Source organism: Anabrus simplex, chromosome X (assembly GCF_040414725.1).
Source record: "Anabrus simplex isolate iqAnaSimp1 chromosome X, ASM4041472v1, whole genome shotgun sequence".
NCBI lineage: Eukaryota > Metazoa > Arthropoda > Insecta > Orthoptera > Tettigoniidae > Anabrus > Anabrus simplex.
The window spans coordinates 120,770,873-120,788,038 of NC_090279.1; the positions used below are offsets into that span (position 1 = coordinate 120,770,873).

The window sequence follows — 17,166 nt, forward strand, 5'->3', positions numbered from 1 at the left end:
GAAATAAGTACGTAATAGAGTGGCCAAAGGGGCTAAATGCTGTAAACTCATACGTGCCCTACGTGCATATCATTGATGATGAATGACAATACATTACAACCCTACAAGTACCTTGGGAGCGTGGTCTCAAACAAGGGTGGAGCAGGGAAATAAGTACGTAATAGAGTGGCCAAAGGGGCTAAATGCTGTAAACTCATACGTCCCCTACATGCATATCATTGATGATGAATGACAATACATTACAACCCTACAAGTGCCTTGGGAGCGTGGTCTCAAACAAGCGTGGAGCAGGGAAATAAGTACGTAATAGAGTGGCCAAAGGGTCTCAATGCTGTAAACTCATACGTCCCCTACATGCATATCATTGGTGATGAATGACAATACATTACAACCCTACAAGTACCTTGGGAGCGTGGTCTCAAACAAGGGTGGAGCAGGGAAATAAGTACGTAATAGAGTGGCCAAAGGGTCTCAATGCTGTAAACTCATACGTCCCCTACATGCATATCATTGATGATGAATGACAATATACTACAACCCTACAAGTACCTTGGGAGCGTGGTCTCAAACAAGGGTGGAGCAGGGAAATAAGTACGTAATAGAGTGGCCAAAGGGGCTAAATGCTGTAAACTCATACGTCCCCTACATGCATATCATTGATGATGAAAGACAATACATTACAACCCTACAAGTACCTTGGGAGCGTGGTCTCAAACAAGGGTGGAGCAGGGAAATAAGTACGTAATAGAGTGGCCAAAGGGTCTCAATGCTGTAAACTCATACGTCCCCTACGTGCATATCATTGATGATGAATGACAATACAATACAACACTACAAGTACCTTGGGAGCGTGGTCTCAAACAAGGGTGGAGCAGGGAAATAAGTACGTAATAGAGTGGCCAAAGGGTCTCAATGCTGTAAACTCATACGTCCCCTACGTGCATATCATTGATGATGAATGACAATACAATACAACACTACAAGTACCTTGGGAGCGTGGTCTCAAACAAGGGTGGAGCAGGGAAATAAGTACGTAATAGAGTGGCCAAAGGGTCTAAATGCTGTAAACTCATACGTCCCCTACATGCATATCATTGATGATGAATGACAATACATTACAACCCTTCAAGTACCTTGGGAGCGTGGTCTCAAACAAGGGTGGAGAGGGAAATAAGTACGTAATAGAGTGGCCAAAGGGGCTAAATGCTGTAAACTCATACGTCCCCTACATGCATATCATTGATGATGAATGACAATACAATACAACACTACAAGTACCTTGGGAGCGTGGTCTCAAACAAGGGTGGAGCAGGGAAATAAGTACGTAATAGAGTGGCCAAAGGGGCTAAATGCTGTAAGCTCATACGTCTTCTACATGCATATCATTGATGATGAATGACAATATACTACAACACTACAAGTACCTTGGGAGCGTGGTCTCAAACAAGGGTGGAGCAGGGAAATAAGTACGTAATAGAGTGGCCAAAGGGTCTCAATGCTGTAAACTCATGCGCCCCCTACATGCATATCATTGATGATGAATGACAATACATTACAACCCTGCAAGTACCTTGGGAGCGTGGTCTCAAACAAGGGTGGAGCAGGGAAATAAGTACGTAATAGAGTGGCCAAAGGGGCTAAATGCTGTAAACTCATACGTCCCCTACATGCATATCATTGATGATGAATGACAATACATTACAACACTACAAGTACCTTGGGAGCGTGGTCTCAAACAAGGGTGGAGCAGGGAAATAAGTACGTAATAGAGTGGCCAAAGGGTCTAAATGCTGTAAACTCATACGTCCCCTACATGCATATCATTGACGATGAATGACAATACATTACAACCCTACAAGTACCTTGGGAGCGTGGTCTCAAACAAGGGTGGAGCAGGGAAATAAGTACGTAATAGAGTGGCCAAAGGTTCTCAATGCTGTAAACTCATACGTCCCCTACGTGCATATCATTGATGATGAATGACAATACAATACAACACTACAAGTACCTTGGGAGCGTGGTCTCAAACAAGGGTGGAGCAGGGAAATAAGTACGTAATAGAGTGGCCAAAGGGTCTCAATGCTGTAAACTCATACGTCCCCTACGTGCATATCATTGATGATGAATGACAATACAATACAACACTACAAGTACCTTGGGAGCGTGGTCTCAAACAAGGGTGGAGCAGGGAAATAAGTACGTAATAGAGTGGCCAAAGGGTCTCAATGCTGTAAACTCATACGTCCCCTACATGCAGATCATTGATGATGAATGACAATATACTACAACCCTACAAGTACCTTGGGAGCGTGGTCTCAAACAAGGGTGGAGCAGGGAAATAAGTACGTAATAGAGTGGCCAAAGGGGCTAAATGCTGTAAACTCATACGTCCCCTACATGCAGATCATTGATGATGAATGACAATACATTACAACCCTACAAGTACCTTGGGAGCGTGGTCTCAAACAATGGTGGAGCAGGGAAATAAGTACGTAATAGAGTGGCCAAAGGGTCTCAATGCTGTAAACTCATACGTCCCCTACATGCAGATCATTGATGATGAATGACAATACATTACAACACTACAAGTACCTTGGGAGCGTGGTCTCAAACAAGGGTGGAGCAGGGAAATAAGTACGTAATAGAGTGGCCAAAGGGTCTAAATACTGTAAACTCATACGTCCCCTACATGCATATCATTGATGATGAATGACAATACATTACAACCCTACAAGTACCTTGGGACCGTGGTCTCAAACAAGGGTGGAGCAGGGAAATAAGTACGTAATAGAGTGGCCAAAGGGTCTCAATGCTGTAAACTCATACGTCCCCTACATGCATATCATTGATGATGAATGACAATATACTACAACCCTACAAGTACCTTGGGAGCGTGGTCTCAAACAAGGGTGGAGCAGGGAAATAAGTACGTAATAGAGTGGCCAAAGGGGCTAAATGCTGTAAACTCATACGTCCCCTACATGCATATCATTGATGATGAAAGACAATACATTACAACCCTACAAGTACCTTGGGAGCGTGGTCTCAAACAAGGGTGGAGCAGGGAAATAAGTACGTAATAGAGTGGCCAAAGGGTCTCAATGCTGTAAACTCATACGTCCCCTACGTGCATATCATTGATGATGAATGACAATACAATACAACACTACAAGTACCTTGGGAGCGTGGTCTCAAACAAGGGTGGAGCAGGGAAATAAGTACGTAATAGAGTGGCCAAAGGGTCTCAATGCTGTAAACTCATACGTCCCCTACGTGCATATCATTGATGATGAATGACAATACAATACAACACTACAAGTACCTTGGGAGCGTGGTCTCAAACAAGGGTGGAGCAGGGAAATAAGTACGTAATAGAGTGGCCAAAGGGTCTAAATGCTGTAAACTCATACGTCCCCTACATGCATATCATTGATGATGAATGACAATACATTACAACCCTACAAGTACCTTGGGAGCGTGGTCTCAAACAAGGGTGGAGAGGGAAATAAGTACGTAATAGAGTGGCCAAAGGGGCTAAATGCTGTAAACTCATACGTCCCCTACATGCATATCATTGATGATGAATGACAATACAATACAACACTACAAGTACCTTGGGAGCGTGGTCTCAAACAAGGGTGGAGCAGGGAAATAAGTACGTAATAGAGTGGCCAAAGGGGCTAAATGCTGTAAGCTCATACGTCTTCTACATGCATATCATTGATGATGAATGACAATATACTACAACACTACAAGTACCTTGGGAGCGTGGTCTCAAACAAGGGTGGAGCAGGGAAATAAGTACGTAATAGAGTGGCCAAAGGGTCTCAATGCTGTAAACTCATGCGTCCCCTACATGCATATCATTGATGATGAATGACAATACATTACAACCCTGCAAGTACCTTGGGAGCGTGGTCTCAAACAAGGGTGGAGCAGGGAAATAAGTACGTAATAGAGTGGCCAAAGGGGCTAAATGCTGTAAACTCATACGTCCCCTACATGCATATCATTGATGATGAATGACAATACATTACAACACTACAAGTACCTTGGGAGCGTGGTCTCAAACAAGGGTGGAGCAGGGAAATAAGTACGTAATAGAGTGGCCAAAGGGTCTAAATGCTGTAAACTCATACGTCCCCTACATGCATATCATTGACGATGAATGACAATACATTACAACCCTACAAGTACCTTGGGAGCGTGGTCTCAAACAAGGGTGGAGCAGGGAAATAAGTACGTAATAGAGTGGCCAAAGGTTCTCAATGCTGTAAACTCATACGTCCCCTACGTGCATATCATTGATGATGAATGACAATACAATACAACACTACAAGTACCTTGGGAGCGTGGTCTCAAACAAGGGTGGAGCAGGGAAATAAGTACGTAATAGAGTGGCCAAAGGGTCTCAATGCTGTAAACTCATACGTCCCCTACATGCATATCATTGATGATGAATGACAATATACTACAACCCTACAAGTACCTTGGGAGCGTGGTCTCAAACAAGGGTGGAGCAGGGAAATAAGTACGTAATAGAGTGGCCAAAGGGGCTAAATGCTGTAAACTCATACGTCCCCTACATGCAGATCATTGATGATGAATGACAATACATTACAACCCTACAAGTACCTTGGGAGCGTGGTCTCAAACAATGGTGGAGCAGGGAAATAAGTACGTAATAGAGTGGCCAAAGGGTCTCAATGCTGTAAACTCATACGTCCCCTACGTGCATATCATTGATGATGAATGACAATACAATACAACACTACAAGTACCTTGGGAGCGTGGTCTCAAACAAGGGTGGAGCAGGGAAATAAGTACGTAATAGAGTGGCCAAAGGGTCTAAAAGCTGTAAACTCATACGTCCCCTACGTGCATAGCATTGATGATGAATGACAATATACTACAACACTACAAGTACCTTGGGACCGTGGTCTCAAACAAGGGTGGAGCAGGGAAATAAGTACGTAATAGAGTGGCCAAAGGGTCTAAATGCTGTAAACTCATACGTCCCCTACATGCATATCATTGATGATGAATGACAATACATTACAACCCTACAAGTACCTTGGGACCGTGGTCTCAAACAAGGGTGGAGCAGGGAAATAAGTACGTAATAGAGTGGCCAAAGGGTCTAAAAGCTGTAAACTCATACGTCCCCTACGTGCATAGCATTGATGATGAATGACAATATACTACAACACTACAAGTACCTTGGGAGCGTGGTCTCAAACAATGGTGGAGAGGGAAATAAGTACGTAATAGAGTGGCCAAAGGGGCTAAATGCTGTAAACTCATACGTCCCCTACATGCAGATCATTGATGATGAATGACAATACATTACAACCCTACAAGTACCTTGGGAGCGTGGTCTCAAACAAGGGTGGAGCAGGGAAATAAGTACGTAATAGAGTGGCCAAAGGGTCTCAATACTGTAAACTCATACGTCCCCTACGTGCATATCATTGATGATGAATGACAATACAATACAACACTACAAGTACCTTGGGAGCGTGGTCTCAAACAAGGGTGGAGCAGGGAAATAAGTACGTAATAGAGTGGCCAAAGGGTCTCAATGCTGTAAACTCATACGTCCCCTACATGCATATCATTGATGATGAATGACAATATACTACAACCCTACAAGTACCTTGGGAGCGTGGTCTCAAACAAGGGTGGAGCAGGGAAATAAGTACGTAATAGAGTGGCCAAAGGGTCTCAATGCTGTAAACTCATACGTCCCCTACGTGCATATCATTGATGATGAATGACAATATACTACAACACTACAAGTACCTTGGGAGCGTGGTCTCAAACAAGGGTGGAGCAGGGAAATAAGTACGTAATAGAGTGGCCAAAGGGTCTCAATGCTGTAAACTCATACGTCCCCTACGTGCATATCATTGATGATGAATGACAATACATTACAACCCTACAAGTACCTTGGGAGCGTGGTCTCAAACAAGGGTGGAGCAGGGAAATAAGTACGTAATAGAGTGGCCAAAGGGTCTCAATGCTGTAAACTCATACGTCCCCTACGTGCATATCATTGATGATGAATGACAATACAATACAACACTCGAAGTACCTTGGGAGCGTGGTCTCAAACAAGGGTGGAGCAGGGAAATAAGTACGTAATAGAGTGGCCAAAGGGTCTCAATGCTGTAAACTCATACGTCCCCTACGTGCATATCATTGATGATGAATGACAATACATTACAACACTAGAAGTACCTTGGGAGCGTGGTCTCAAACAAGGGTGGAGCAGGGAAACAAGTATACAGGTTCTGGGAGTATGGTTGGTCCGACTGTATATCAGTTCGCCTCCAACCCCTCCCAATCCCTGTATTAGGCCTTTTGCAACCCAAGGTTCTTGAATGAGAGCCAGATCTCAGTCCCTCATCACCACACACAGTGCTGCCGAGGCATCCGTACTGTGTTCAAGATTTATCTGGACCACTCTTATTCACACTCTTGGACCTGGGTTTACCCGTTAGTGGTTTAAAGGTCACCTGATTTAGGCCGCAGAAAACCTTAAATTGGTTTACTTCTAGCTTCTTATAAGAGTCGGGGTCCACCGAGAATGCCAGAGTTTGGCCTTTCTCGGTCACCTTCCGGCTCATATGTATCCAGTCACTAACCTGAAGTCCTTGGTGCCGTGCCTTCATTTTTTCTTGATGGTTTCCAAATCGTTTGTTGCTGGGACCCAGACAGACTCTTGACCTCCTCGGGAGATCTTTGGGGTCTACAACTTGCAACTCTATTCCCTCCCAAGGGCTGCCTAGTGTGTCTACAGCTCTGGATAACCAGTGTTTAGTTTCTTCATTCTCAAAGATCATCCAGAAGATACCCTGTGAGAAAGTATTATCCAGAAATTGTGGTGAAACCTGTTCAGGGTTATCATCCAGCAATTCTAGAATATTCCGTTTCACCAGGTCTGCTTGTTCCTGGTTATGTTTTTTGTTTTTAGCCATTACGACTACCTTGATGCCTTTTACAGAGTCCCTGTAGCTCGGAGGTTGCGTTGATTCGCTTCTTCGATGCTTTGGTTTAGGAATGCTTGATTCTTAGTGAGGTCTTTTGGAAGTTGAGGTCTTTTCGCTCCTGCGTGGTTTGGTTCCGTCTAGGTCTCTTCCCTCATCTTCCTCCCCTTCGTTCGCTTCTTCCTTTGTGCTCCAGAGAGGTTTTTGTGTTTAATCGTAGTTCCTGGTTCTGTAACCTTTCTTGGAGTTATTTCAGTCACCTCCATTTTCGAGTCTTCTGATGACGACAAGTCTGTGGATAAATCCACTCCTTGTATAGTTGAATTTGAGCTTTCGCTTAAGGTTTGTTCTACGGTATCCGTTTTGGTCCCAGGAGTACCGGAGAAATAAATTGTCCACTCAGACAGAGCTCCATTCATCCGAGTAAGATTACTTACTCAGCGAGGTCACCCAGCTTCCCTGAGGTTCCGTTAATGACACATCACCCATGTGACATGCACACATTCGGCACGGATTAAGTCAAGCCACACTTAACACCTTGGGCTTGGGGAGGTGGCCCACGATCCCATATTCAAATATATTCAGAGAAACACCTGTCCGGCTCGTCACTGGTCAACTGACGCTACCGGGCAAGTGCCGGCTATCCGCCACCCGCCGACGAGTCACGATACCAGCTAGAGGTCCAGCGTTTGGGTTTGCGGGATATTGCTCCTCGTCAGCGACCCCCACTGCGGAAGTTAATGCAGTTCTTACCATGTTGTTATTCATGTGTTTTGCTCCTTTCTGAATTATTATCAGGTACTGTAATGAAGGGAAAAATTTCATCCATGCACTGTGTACAGTTTTTAATCTTCGCATTAGATCCATCACAATCATCCGAACCATTTTTGAATCGATGCTTGTAATCACGTTGACAGGGTTTGTATAAAGCTACATCGATTGACATCTTACAGTGGGGAGGAAGGATGTCCCGAAAAGCATCTACGACAGGAGCAGCGTACGTAGATAAGAATCCTGGTGGTAAACACTGAATCGGATGTTTTGGTATCTGATATAAGGTTCTATGTTTATAGAACATCTTAATAGCCTCACTTACATGTGTTAGATCAATAGGATTTTGCTTATTAGCATGCGAACAGCGCGCATTTTCACAGTTTTGTTTGTTTTCAAGAGGATTGTTTGTAACCGTGTAGTCTTTTCTTCTTTCTGTTCCATAGTGCACGGTGTAGAAGCACAAAGCAATGTTCATGATAAAGGGCTATTTTTATTTATAGTCTCAACTCATATGAATAATAAGACAATAGGCTGTTGTGTTAGCAGGAATGTTTTCAGATGTTTCTAATTGTAAACGAATATCGACAGGAGATTGTTTGATAGATTATTCATGATAAGAGGACTCTCATTCGGAGCTTTATTTTTAAATTCTGCAGGCGAAAATAGCGGACGATGATTGGAATTTACAAAACATATCATAGAGCAACCCAAATTTATTTTTCTAAAAAATAATGTCCAAGTTTTCGTATGGATACGTAATTCCGTTGAGATATAGTCTAATATATTGAACCCATGACCTTTGTGCCCTAAGAACATTATGCATAATGTAACAAAATAATTAAAAGTTGGATTCTTGATAGCATGGATTTGACACGTGACGAGGGGGTGATTACCTTCGGTCCCACGCTCTGGAGTACGTGACGTCAACCACACGTGTCGACGGCGGAAGAATCTCAAGTCATTTTTATGAACTATTTCAAAGCGCGTGTACACGGCGTGACCACGCCAAGTCAAAAAAATATAGTGCCTATCAAAGGAGGTCAATCATCTCACAAATCGAACCCGTAAAATTTTTAAATGTCCATGAACACTATCGACAGAAATGTAGCAAGCATGCAGTCACTTTCAAAACTCTTGAAATTACAGTTTAGGTAAGTCAGAAAATTTAGAGAAATTTTCTTGGCGGCAAAGGGAGAGATCCGAAGAGAGGGGGTAACTGCTATAAATATGAAGGGACGCCATGACGGAGCTTCCTTCTCCGGCATTTGTGATACAAAGCGGACGAAAAATTGTTGAGCTGCTCTGCTAAATCAAACCAACGAAAGTAGACTGAGTTCAACTGCAGATTTTAGCCATTGCGGCTAAGTCTTGACTCCATGGGGAGATAGTTTTCTTGAGAGAAATAAGTGTATCAGATAGGACGGTCAAAGTACTGAAATATTCTAATGTGATTAAGTAATTCGTGTGCGGGAATAATTATAATCCATCGTGTGCGCTCCGCAAACAAGTGAAGGGTATTTCTTTTTTTTATGCTTTATTCCAGGAAACCTGAAGAAACATAATGAGATGTACAGCCATGAATGTAAAGATGGCTAAATAAAATGCCAGGGTCACAGGTGAGCCCTATGACGAACAATGGTGTGACTACATAAGGTAATGTGACTTTCCATCTTACTACCTCTTATATCTCATCTCGTGATTTCTAAAAGTGTATTTGAATGGGGATTTACGACGCAGTGGTCGCCCTACTAAGTTTTGTAAATGTGAGAGTACGACTAAAAGAGTCATTTGTTTTATTTTCCACTTGGATAAATTTTGAAGTCTTGCGAAAGCCGTATAATGTTGTAAAAAGTTATTGATAAGGGTTCTGAAGTGATATCACGTCCAATGTAGATCGTCATCCGTGTGAGTGTACTGCCTGTATTTTGTGATGTCGAAGTAAGATGTTCATTCGATGTAATATTCTTCTGTCTGCAATTTGACGTTAATAATAATAATCCATGGTTACTCATTTTCAATCGAGTGGAAGCGCGCTGTCGGATAAGAACCTAGGGTGATGAATTTGGTCACGGAGAGAAACGTTTTTATTTAATGCCCATTTTAAACTGTGTCTGACTGACAATAAAAGATCTAGTAGAATGTTTCAGTCATTTCTCGTAAAAATCAAGTTATTAAATACGATATCATTTATGCGAAGTTATTCATGATTAATGCATTGTGCGATATTATACGTCGGTATTTCTAGTGAGGATTTTATTCCAGTTCTTTGTCGATGATAATTGTGGAGCTGGGAAACAGAGGTTAGTTTTGTGAATCAGGTTGGACCTGTCATTGAAGCCGGGATACAGAGCCCGAGGAGTGTTTTATATGAGTTGAGATGAGATGTGCGAATCAGGTTAGAGTCCTGTCATTGAAGCCGGGATATGATAACCCGAGGAATATTTTATAATGTTGAGAATGGAAAGAAATTCATAGAAATCCATAGCGGTATAATTGGCGACGCGTATAATTAGTGTGGGCATCTGGAAGCATATCTGTGCATTTTGTTGGTTAGAATATCGTATTTGTTTAATCATGTCGGCAGAGTTTAAAGGGAGCATTTCGAGAAGTCAGTCAGGTAGAACGAACCGGGTGGTTTATGTAACTGCCAAGCGAGCATGGGGTGAAAGACCTAAGCGGACAGCGGGGATAATAACGGGAATAGGAGTGGAGTTGAGATTGTACTGTATTCTCGGCCAGGGGATATGTTAAAATGCTGGATTTAGTTGAAAATTCATAGCCGGTAATGATCTAAGTATTGTGAAATACTGTAATTGGGGACGTAATGAACATTTGAAACCATGAACTTCGAGTATAAGGAACAGAGTAACCCAATTTCATGGTTGTCCAAAATATAGAGCGATGGTCGTGATTGATCGGTTTGTCTGCGAGGGGTGTGCAAAATTCAGTGATGACGAGATATGACATCGTAATTATATGGCGAGTTGTTTGGTTTGTACGTAGATTATTAGGATATCCAAGTGTTAATAACGGTTAGGACTAGATTAGATTTTTGAGCATAATGTCACGAGATGAGATATATAGCTGGACATGAATGATGTAACAAATTCTTTCCCAGCCAGATAAACATCGCAATATTGAATTTTACATCACAGCTGCGTAGAAATTTTGAGGAAACCAGAGTCCGCGGAGATAAAATTTGTTGTTTGTTAATATTTCGTTAAATCATTTAAATTTATTAAATTATTAAATTCAGTGAAACCGCATTTGAAATAACTTTAATCAAGCGAATAACTTGGAGATGCATTCTGGAAATTTTAGTTTGTTGTCTGGGGAATATTAAAAATAAAAAGTAAAGATTAAAGGGACATATCCGAAGGAAATGGATTTTACTGCCACAAAGTTTGTGAGCCTTGCTATTGTTGTAATTATTGAACTTTGATTGATTGAGCAGTGAATGTGCTGGGGATAGTAAAGTGGAAACTTTGGTCATCAACCGATGTAACTTAATTGTGTTTAGCCTTCAGCCTAGAAACTTGGATGGTCAGGGGGTCATCAACCTCAGTGACTTAGATTAGGGCCATATGCCATTGTAGCATCATTTCCTTGCGGTCATCATCCACAATGACTTTAAAGTAACTTAGAAGATTAGATGTCGGTCCATGACATAGACGCAGGTCACATCGATTCAATTAAGGGTCCATGCCGTAGAACCACTGTGTGGCACACACCGATTGGACGGCCTTAATTATACTCAGAGTCCAGAGTTCGTGTTACGAGGGCTGGACCATAACGAATCACTATGATGGTACATGTGGTCTCACATGGAAGCCGAATTTAAGGATTTCCAGACTTTCCTTTCTTAAATGATTAATAATTGAGATAATGGTTTCTAGTAAGATTGCCCATCAGGCAGTTACCGGTACGTTAAAGTCTCACACCAGTGTTCTGACATTTATGTAAAAATGATTGTGGTGTCCAGTGGACACAATTGACTATGACATCGTTGACATAGTAAATTACTTCATTTCCCTGAATAAATAGGAATCTATTAAATAGACCTTTCATTCCAGTAGATAGATTAGAATTAATGAACCCTACCTTTACCTCAGCAAGTGACGAAGAACCCGAAACGACCCAAGAGACAGATCTCATGAGCTTTGCTGATAGGTAAGGAACGTAGGTATCCCTCAATATGGACCTAAAGGGTTCAGTAAAATGGCTTCCAACGTGGTGGCATCAGTCACTTAACGATGGGGCATTAGTCACGATAACGATGAGGGAACCTAAGTCACGATAACGATAACGATATTTTGGAAAAATCGTGTACTAGAGGAAAAGAGAAATAATGTTGAGGCTATGCCACATTATGGATGATAAAATCGTGCGCCAGAGTTGAGAGTGAACTCGAAGAAATAGATAAACGCCCGATGAGTAAGGCTAGGAGATACCACTATGAGAATAATTTATCTACTGAATGAAAGGTATAATTTAAGTGTGTTAGTGTAATTTCCCAAATTTTTGAATACTGGTTTGAGTGTTTTGGCTGATCACTTTGATCGAGTGAACATTGAATTTCACATTTCATAAAATAAAATTTTAGAGAATATTGCATTAACAGTGTGATGTGTTAGATAGGAGGATGTTGTGATGTTTATCGTTGTAGTCGTATTATACGCCGTTGAAGTCTCGGGCTCACCGATGACCTATCGTTTCTGTTAAATACAGTATGTTTATGCAGGAGGGAGAATTGGCCCAAGGGCCGTTGTACCAAATGATCAAGGACTTAAGTAAGACTATTAAATCTATGAGTGTAAGGTTGGAAACAGTGGATAATAAGCTGGAGACAGTGGACAATAAATTAGATAGTGCAGACGTAGAATTAAAAGGTATGAAGGAAGTTGTTCAAAATGTTGACATTAAAGTGCAGGACACGCAGGATAGTTGTAAGGAAGCTAGCGTTGATATTAGGAAGGACATTGGTGACTTTAAACATGAAATAAATCAGCAGTTTATAGAAACTCGCGAGCTACATCGTGTTCTTACTGAAAATCAGGACATAATTAGAGGAGACCTCGATAGGCACGTCAACGAAAGTAGGGAACTACATCAGCAGTTGATGTCAGATCAAGCTGAGCTTAAGGCCGATCTGAAGACAGAGGTAGAGAAGTTCAACATCATGCGTGAAAACTATAAGTCAAAGGTCTTCACAGCAATGAATGAACATAAGGAAATGTTGTGTAAAGAGATAGCCGTCGTAAATGACAAAGTAGACCAGGTAGCCGAAGACGTCAAGGCAACTGTAGACCAGCGTATTGAGGCCATTGACTTTAAATTAATCCAGATGAGTAAAGAGGATATGAGAAAATTAGGTACAACTCAGGAAGAAACGGCTAGGAGTATTGAGGAGGTACAAGCAGATATTGAGGAACTAGGAAAGGATTTAGGCGATACAAGGGTAGACCTATCGAAACAACTTAAAGATACCCAAGATAAGGTCATAACACTGAGCGACGAGTTGACATCTGTTCATGAGGCTCTTAAGGGGGAAGTTAGTGCCCGGAAATTTGAACTGGATGGGTTAGTGAACAATATCGTAGGAGTCCAGGCCAAGATAGAGGAAGTGGTTAGTAAATCTCGCCGCACCTCAGATATGTCATTCAGTTGCCCTAGCAACGCTAGTAGTCCCATACATCCTGCAGGGAACGGACACTTTGACAATTCTACCCATTCTCAGGGGCAAAACGTCACTAATGTTATAAACATGATTCGTCTTAAGGAAGATCAGCCTAAGAAATTCGATGGCAGTGGTACCCAGACGCCAAAGGGTTTTCTTAGAGAACTTAGGGAGTATATTCGCGATAATATGATACCTGAAGAGAGGCAACTAAGGACTGTGGAACGGTACCTAGACGGAGTTGCGTCGCTGTGGTTCAAAGGTTTCCGGTATAGCTTTGACACGTTCGAGGAATTTCAGACCGCATTTTTGGGCAAATTTTGGAATTCTGAGATTCAGCAGAACCTAAGGCTAGAGTTATATAGTCGCCGGTATAACACAGCAGGACCGCCGAAATTTTCGCTTTACTTTACCGAACAATTAGTTAAGTTCAAGGAACTGGAATCAGCCCCAAGTCAGCAAGAACTGGTTCAGGCTATCCAGAAACAGTTCCCATCGGATATCCAGAGAATATTAATTGCTGCGAAGGTCGAAACCCCGATGCAGGCAGAATTGATATTGCGACAGCTGGACCAGACCCATTCGCATCAATCAGCCCCGCGAATAGTCAGGCATTCAGAGCCCCAGGTGAATGTCGTAAATCACAGCCAGGAGAGCGCGCCAGATAGGGAAGTTTCACGAGCACCGAGATATGAGAATGAGGGGCGGCGGTTCGACACCAGGCCATACCAAGGTAGGAAGAACTGGGAGCAGCCCAGATACCATCACGAAGAGTGGGACAGACGCCGAGAACAATGGAGAAGAAACCAGGGTCGATACCAGGGGAACTCAGATCTAAGACGAAGGAACCCACGCGGGAATGAAGGCAACAGAAGAGGGGACGGTTACGAAAATTCCAGACGTTCTGACCGTTGGCACGGGCCTGAAGAGAGAAGGAGAGAAGGGGACCAGTATTTGAGAGAGCTGAGGTCAGGTACCGGACAGGACAAATGGAAGGACAGCATCCAACGAAGGGAAGTCAACACTGACTGTGTAGGAGCTCAAGACATGTCCCATACTGGAGCTATCCGAAAAACCTACCACCAGGATAGGGAATTAAACCCTAACGCGCCTCATTTCGACGAAAGTCTGAACTCGTCAAATGAGCGGAAAAAAAAAACTCCAAATTTCCAGTAGTGGTTACGAGACAGGATTCCCACACACAGCCTGAATATGTTTCTCGCGACGGCTGGATAGTAGCCCAGATTGACTCCTGGATTATACAACCAGATGAATTAGTGGAAGACCACCTCAGACAGGAGGTTAGGAAAATAAGAGAGCTACCAATCATTAATGTCAGGATATTCAACTTTAAGGTGAGCTGTTTATTGGATACAGGCGCCAGCATCAGCTTAATTTCACAAAATTTCTTTAACGAATTGTCTACTCGGAAGAAATTGCCAGAAATTCCTGTAGCAAATATCAAAATTAGAGGAGTCATTCCCGACAAAACTGCCATTTGTAAAACGCAGACATTTTTGGATTTGCAGATAGGAGACATGACATTTTCGCATCCTTTTGTCATAATTTCAAAGCTGCACTATAATGTTATTCTGGGGGCAGACTTCATTTGTGAAAGTAATACCGTCATCGATTTAGGAAGGAGAGAGGTGAAATTTAGGAAGGATGACGGACCGGAATTAGTAGCTCTAAACGAAGAATCATTGGGTCAGACTGGGAGAAGAATGTGTGAGGAAGAAGTCCACTTCACTACCGTTTCTAAGGAGGCAGAAGAGGAGATAGAAAAGGGAACATTTGAGGAAGGTTCTGAGGAGGAAGACTTTGACAGCGAGGAAGACTTTGACGGCGACGAAGGGATAAATAGCTCAGTCGAAAACTCAGTGGAGAACTACCAGGAAGCTGAAGGCATCAACCAGTATCCGCACACCAGAAGATGACCAACTGCATAAGAGAGAGGAAAGGAATTTACATTCAAAGGTCATGTTTCATCAGACGTCAAAATTAGAAATTTCGCCATCTGGAGTATTTAAAGGAAATTCCTTGTCACTGTGCGAAAGGAATTCGTGTCTTGGAGGAAATATGAACCCATGACCTTTGTGCCCTAAGAACATTATGCATAATGTAACAAAATAATTAAAAGTTGGATTCTTGATAGCATGGATTTGACACGTGACGAGGGGGTGATTACCTTCGGTCCCACGCTCTGGGGTACGTGACGTCAACCACACGTGTCGACGGCGGAAGAATCTCAAGTCATTTTTATGAACTATTTCAAAGCGCGTGTACACGGCGTGACCACGCCAAGTCAAAAAAATATAGTGCCTATCAAAGGAGGTCAATCATCTCACAAATCGAACCCGTAAAATTTTTAAATGTCCATGAACACTATCGTCAGAAATGTAGCAAGCATGCAGTCACTTTCAAAACTCTTGAAATTACAGTTTAGGTAAGTCAGAAAATTTAAAGAAATTTTCTTGGCGGCAAAGGGAGAGATCCGAAGAGAGGGGGTAACTGCTATAAATATGAAGGGACGCCATGACGGAGCTTCCTTCTCCGGCATTTGTGATACAAAGCGGACGAAAAATTGTTGAGCTGCTCTGCTAAATCAAACCAACGAAAGTAGACTGAGTTCAACTGCAGATTTTAGCCATTGCGGCTAAGTCTTGACTCCATGGGGAGATAGTTTTCTTGAGAGAAATAAGTGTATCAGATAGGAGGGGTCAAAGTACTGAAATATTCTAATGTGATTAAGTAATTCGTGTGCGGGAATAATTATAATCCATCGTGTGCGCTCCGCAAACAAGTGAAGGGTATTTCTTTTTTTTTATGCTTTATTCCAGGAAACCTGAAGAAACATAATGAGATGTACAGCCATGAATGTAAAGATGGCTAAATAAAATGCCAGGGTCACAGGTGAGCCCTATGACGAACAATGGTGTGACTACATAAGGTAATGTGACTTTCCATCTTACTACCTCTTATATCTCATCTCGTGATTTCTAAAAGTGTATTTGAATGGGGATTTACGACGCAGTGGTCGCCCTACTAAGTTTTGTAAATGTGAGAGTACGACTAAAAGAGTCATTTGTTTTATTTTCCACTTGGATAAATTTTGAAGTCTTGCGAAAGCCGTATAATGTTGTAAAAAGTTATTGATAAGGGTTCTGAAGTGATATCACGTCCAATGTAGATCGTCATCCGTGTGAGTGTACTGCCTGTATTTTGTGATGTCGAAGTAAGATGTTCATTCGATGTAATATTCTTCTGTCTGCAATTTGACGTTAATAATAATAATCCATGGTTACTCATTTTCAATCGAGTGGAAGCGCGCTGTCGGATAAGAACCTAGGGTGATGAATTTGGTCACGGAGAGAAACGTTTTTATTTAATGCCCATTTTAAACTGTGTCTGACTGACAATAAAAGATCTAGTAGAATGTTTCAGTCATTTCTCGTAAAAATCAAGTTATTAAATACGATATCATTTATGCGAAGTTATTCATGATTAATGCATTGTGCGATATTATACGTCGGTATTTCTAGTGAGGATTTTATTCCAGTTCTTTGTCGATGATAATTGTGGAGCTGGGAAACAGAGGTTAGTTTTGTGAATCAGGTTGGACCTGTCATTGAAGCCGGGATACAGAGCCCGAGGAGTGTTTTATATGAGTTGAGATGAGATGTGCGAATCAGGTTAGAGTCCTGTCATTGAAGCCGGGATATGATA

The 17,166-nt window shown here is 42.2% G+C and overlaps 1 protein-coding gene across 1 annotated transcript in view; it reads right to left on the reverse strand.

Moving 5' to 3' along the window:
* Positions 1-7,129: 7,129 nt before the first annotated feature.
* The window catches only part of LOC137503339 (zinc finger protein 134-like), a 64,707-nt gene continuing 54,670 nt past the window's right edge, over positions 7,130-17,166 (reverse strand). The window contains exon 6 of the mRNA XM_068230895.1: positions 7,130-7,281. Within this exon, the coding sequence (XP_068086996.1) occupies positions 7,130-7,281 (152 nt within the window). The remainder of the gene's footprint in view (positions 7,282-17,166) is intronic.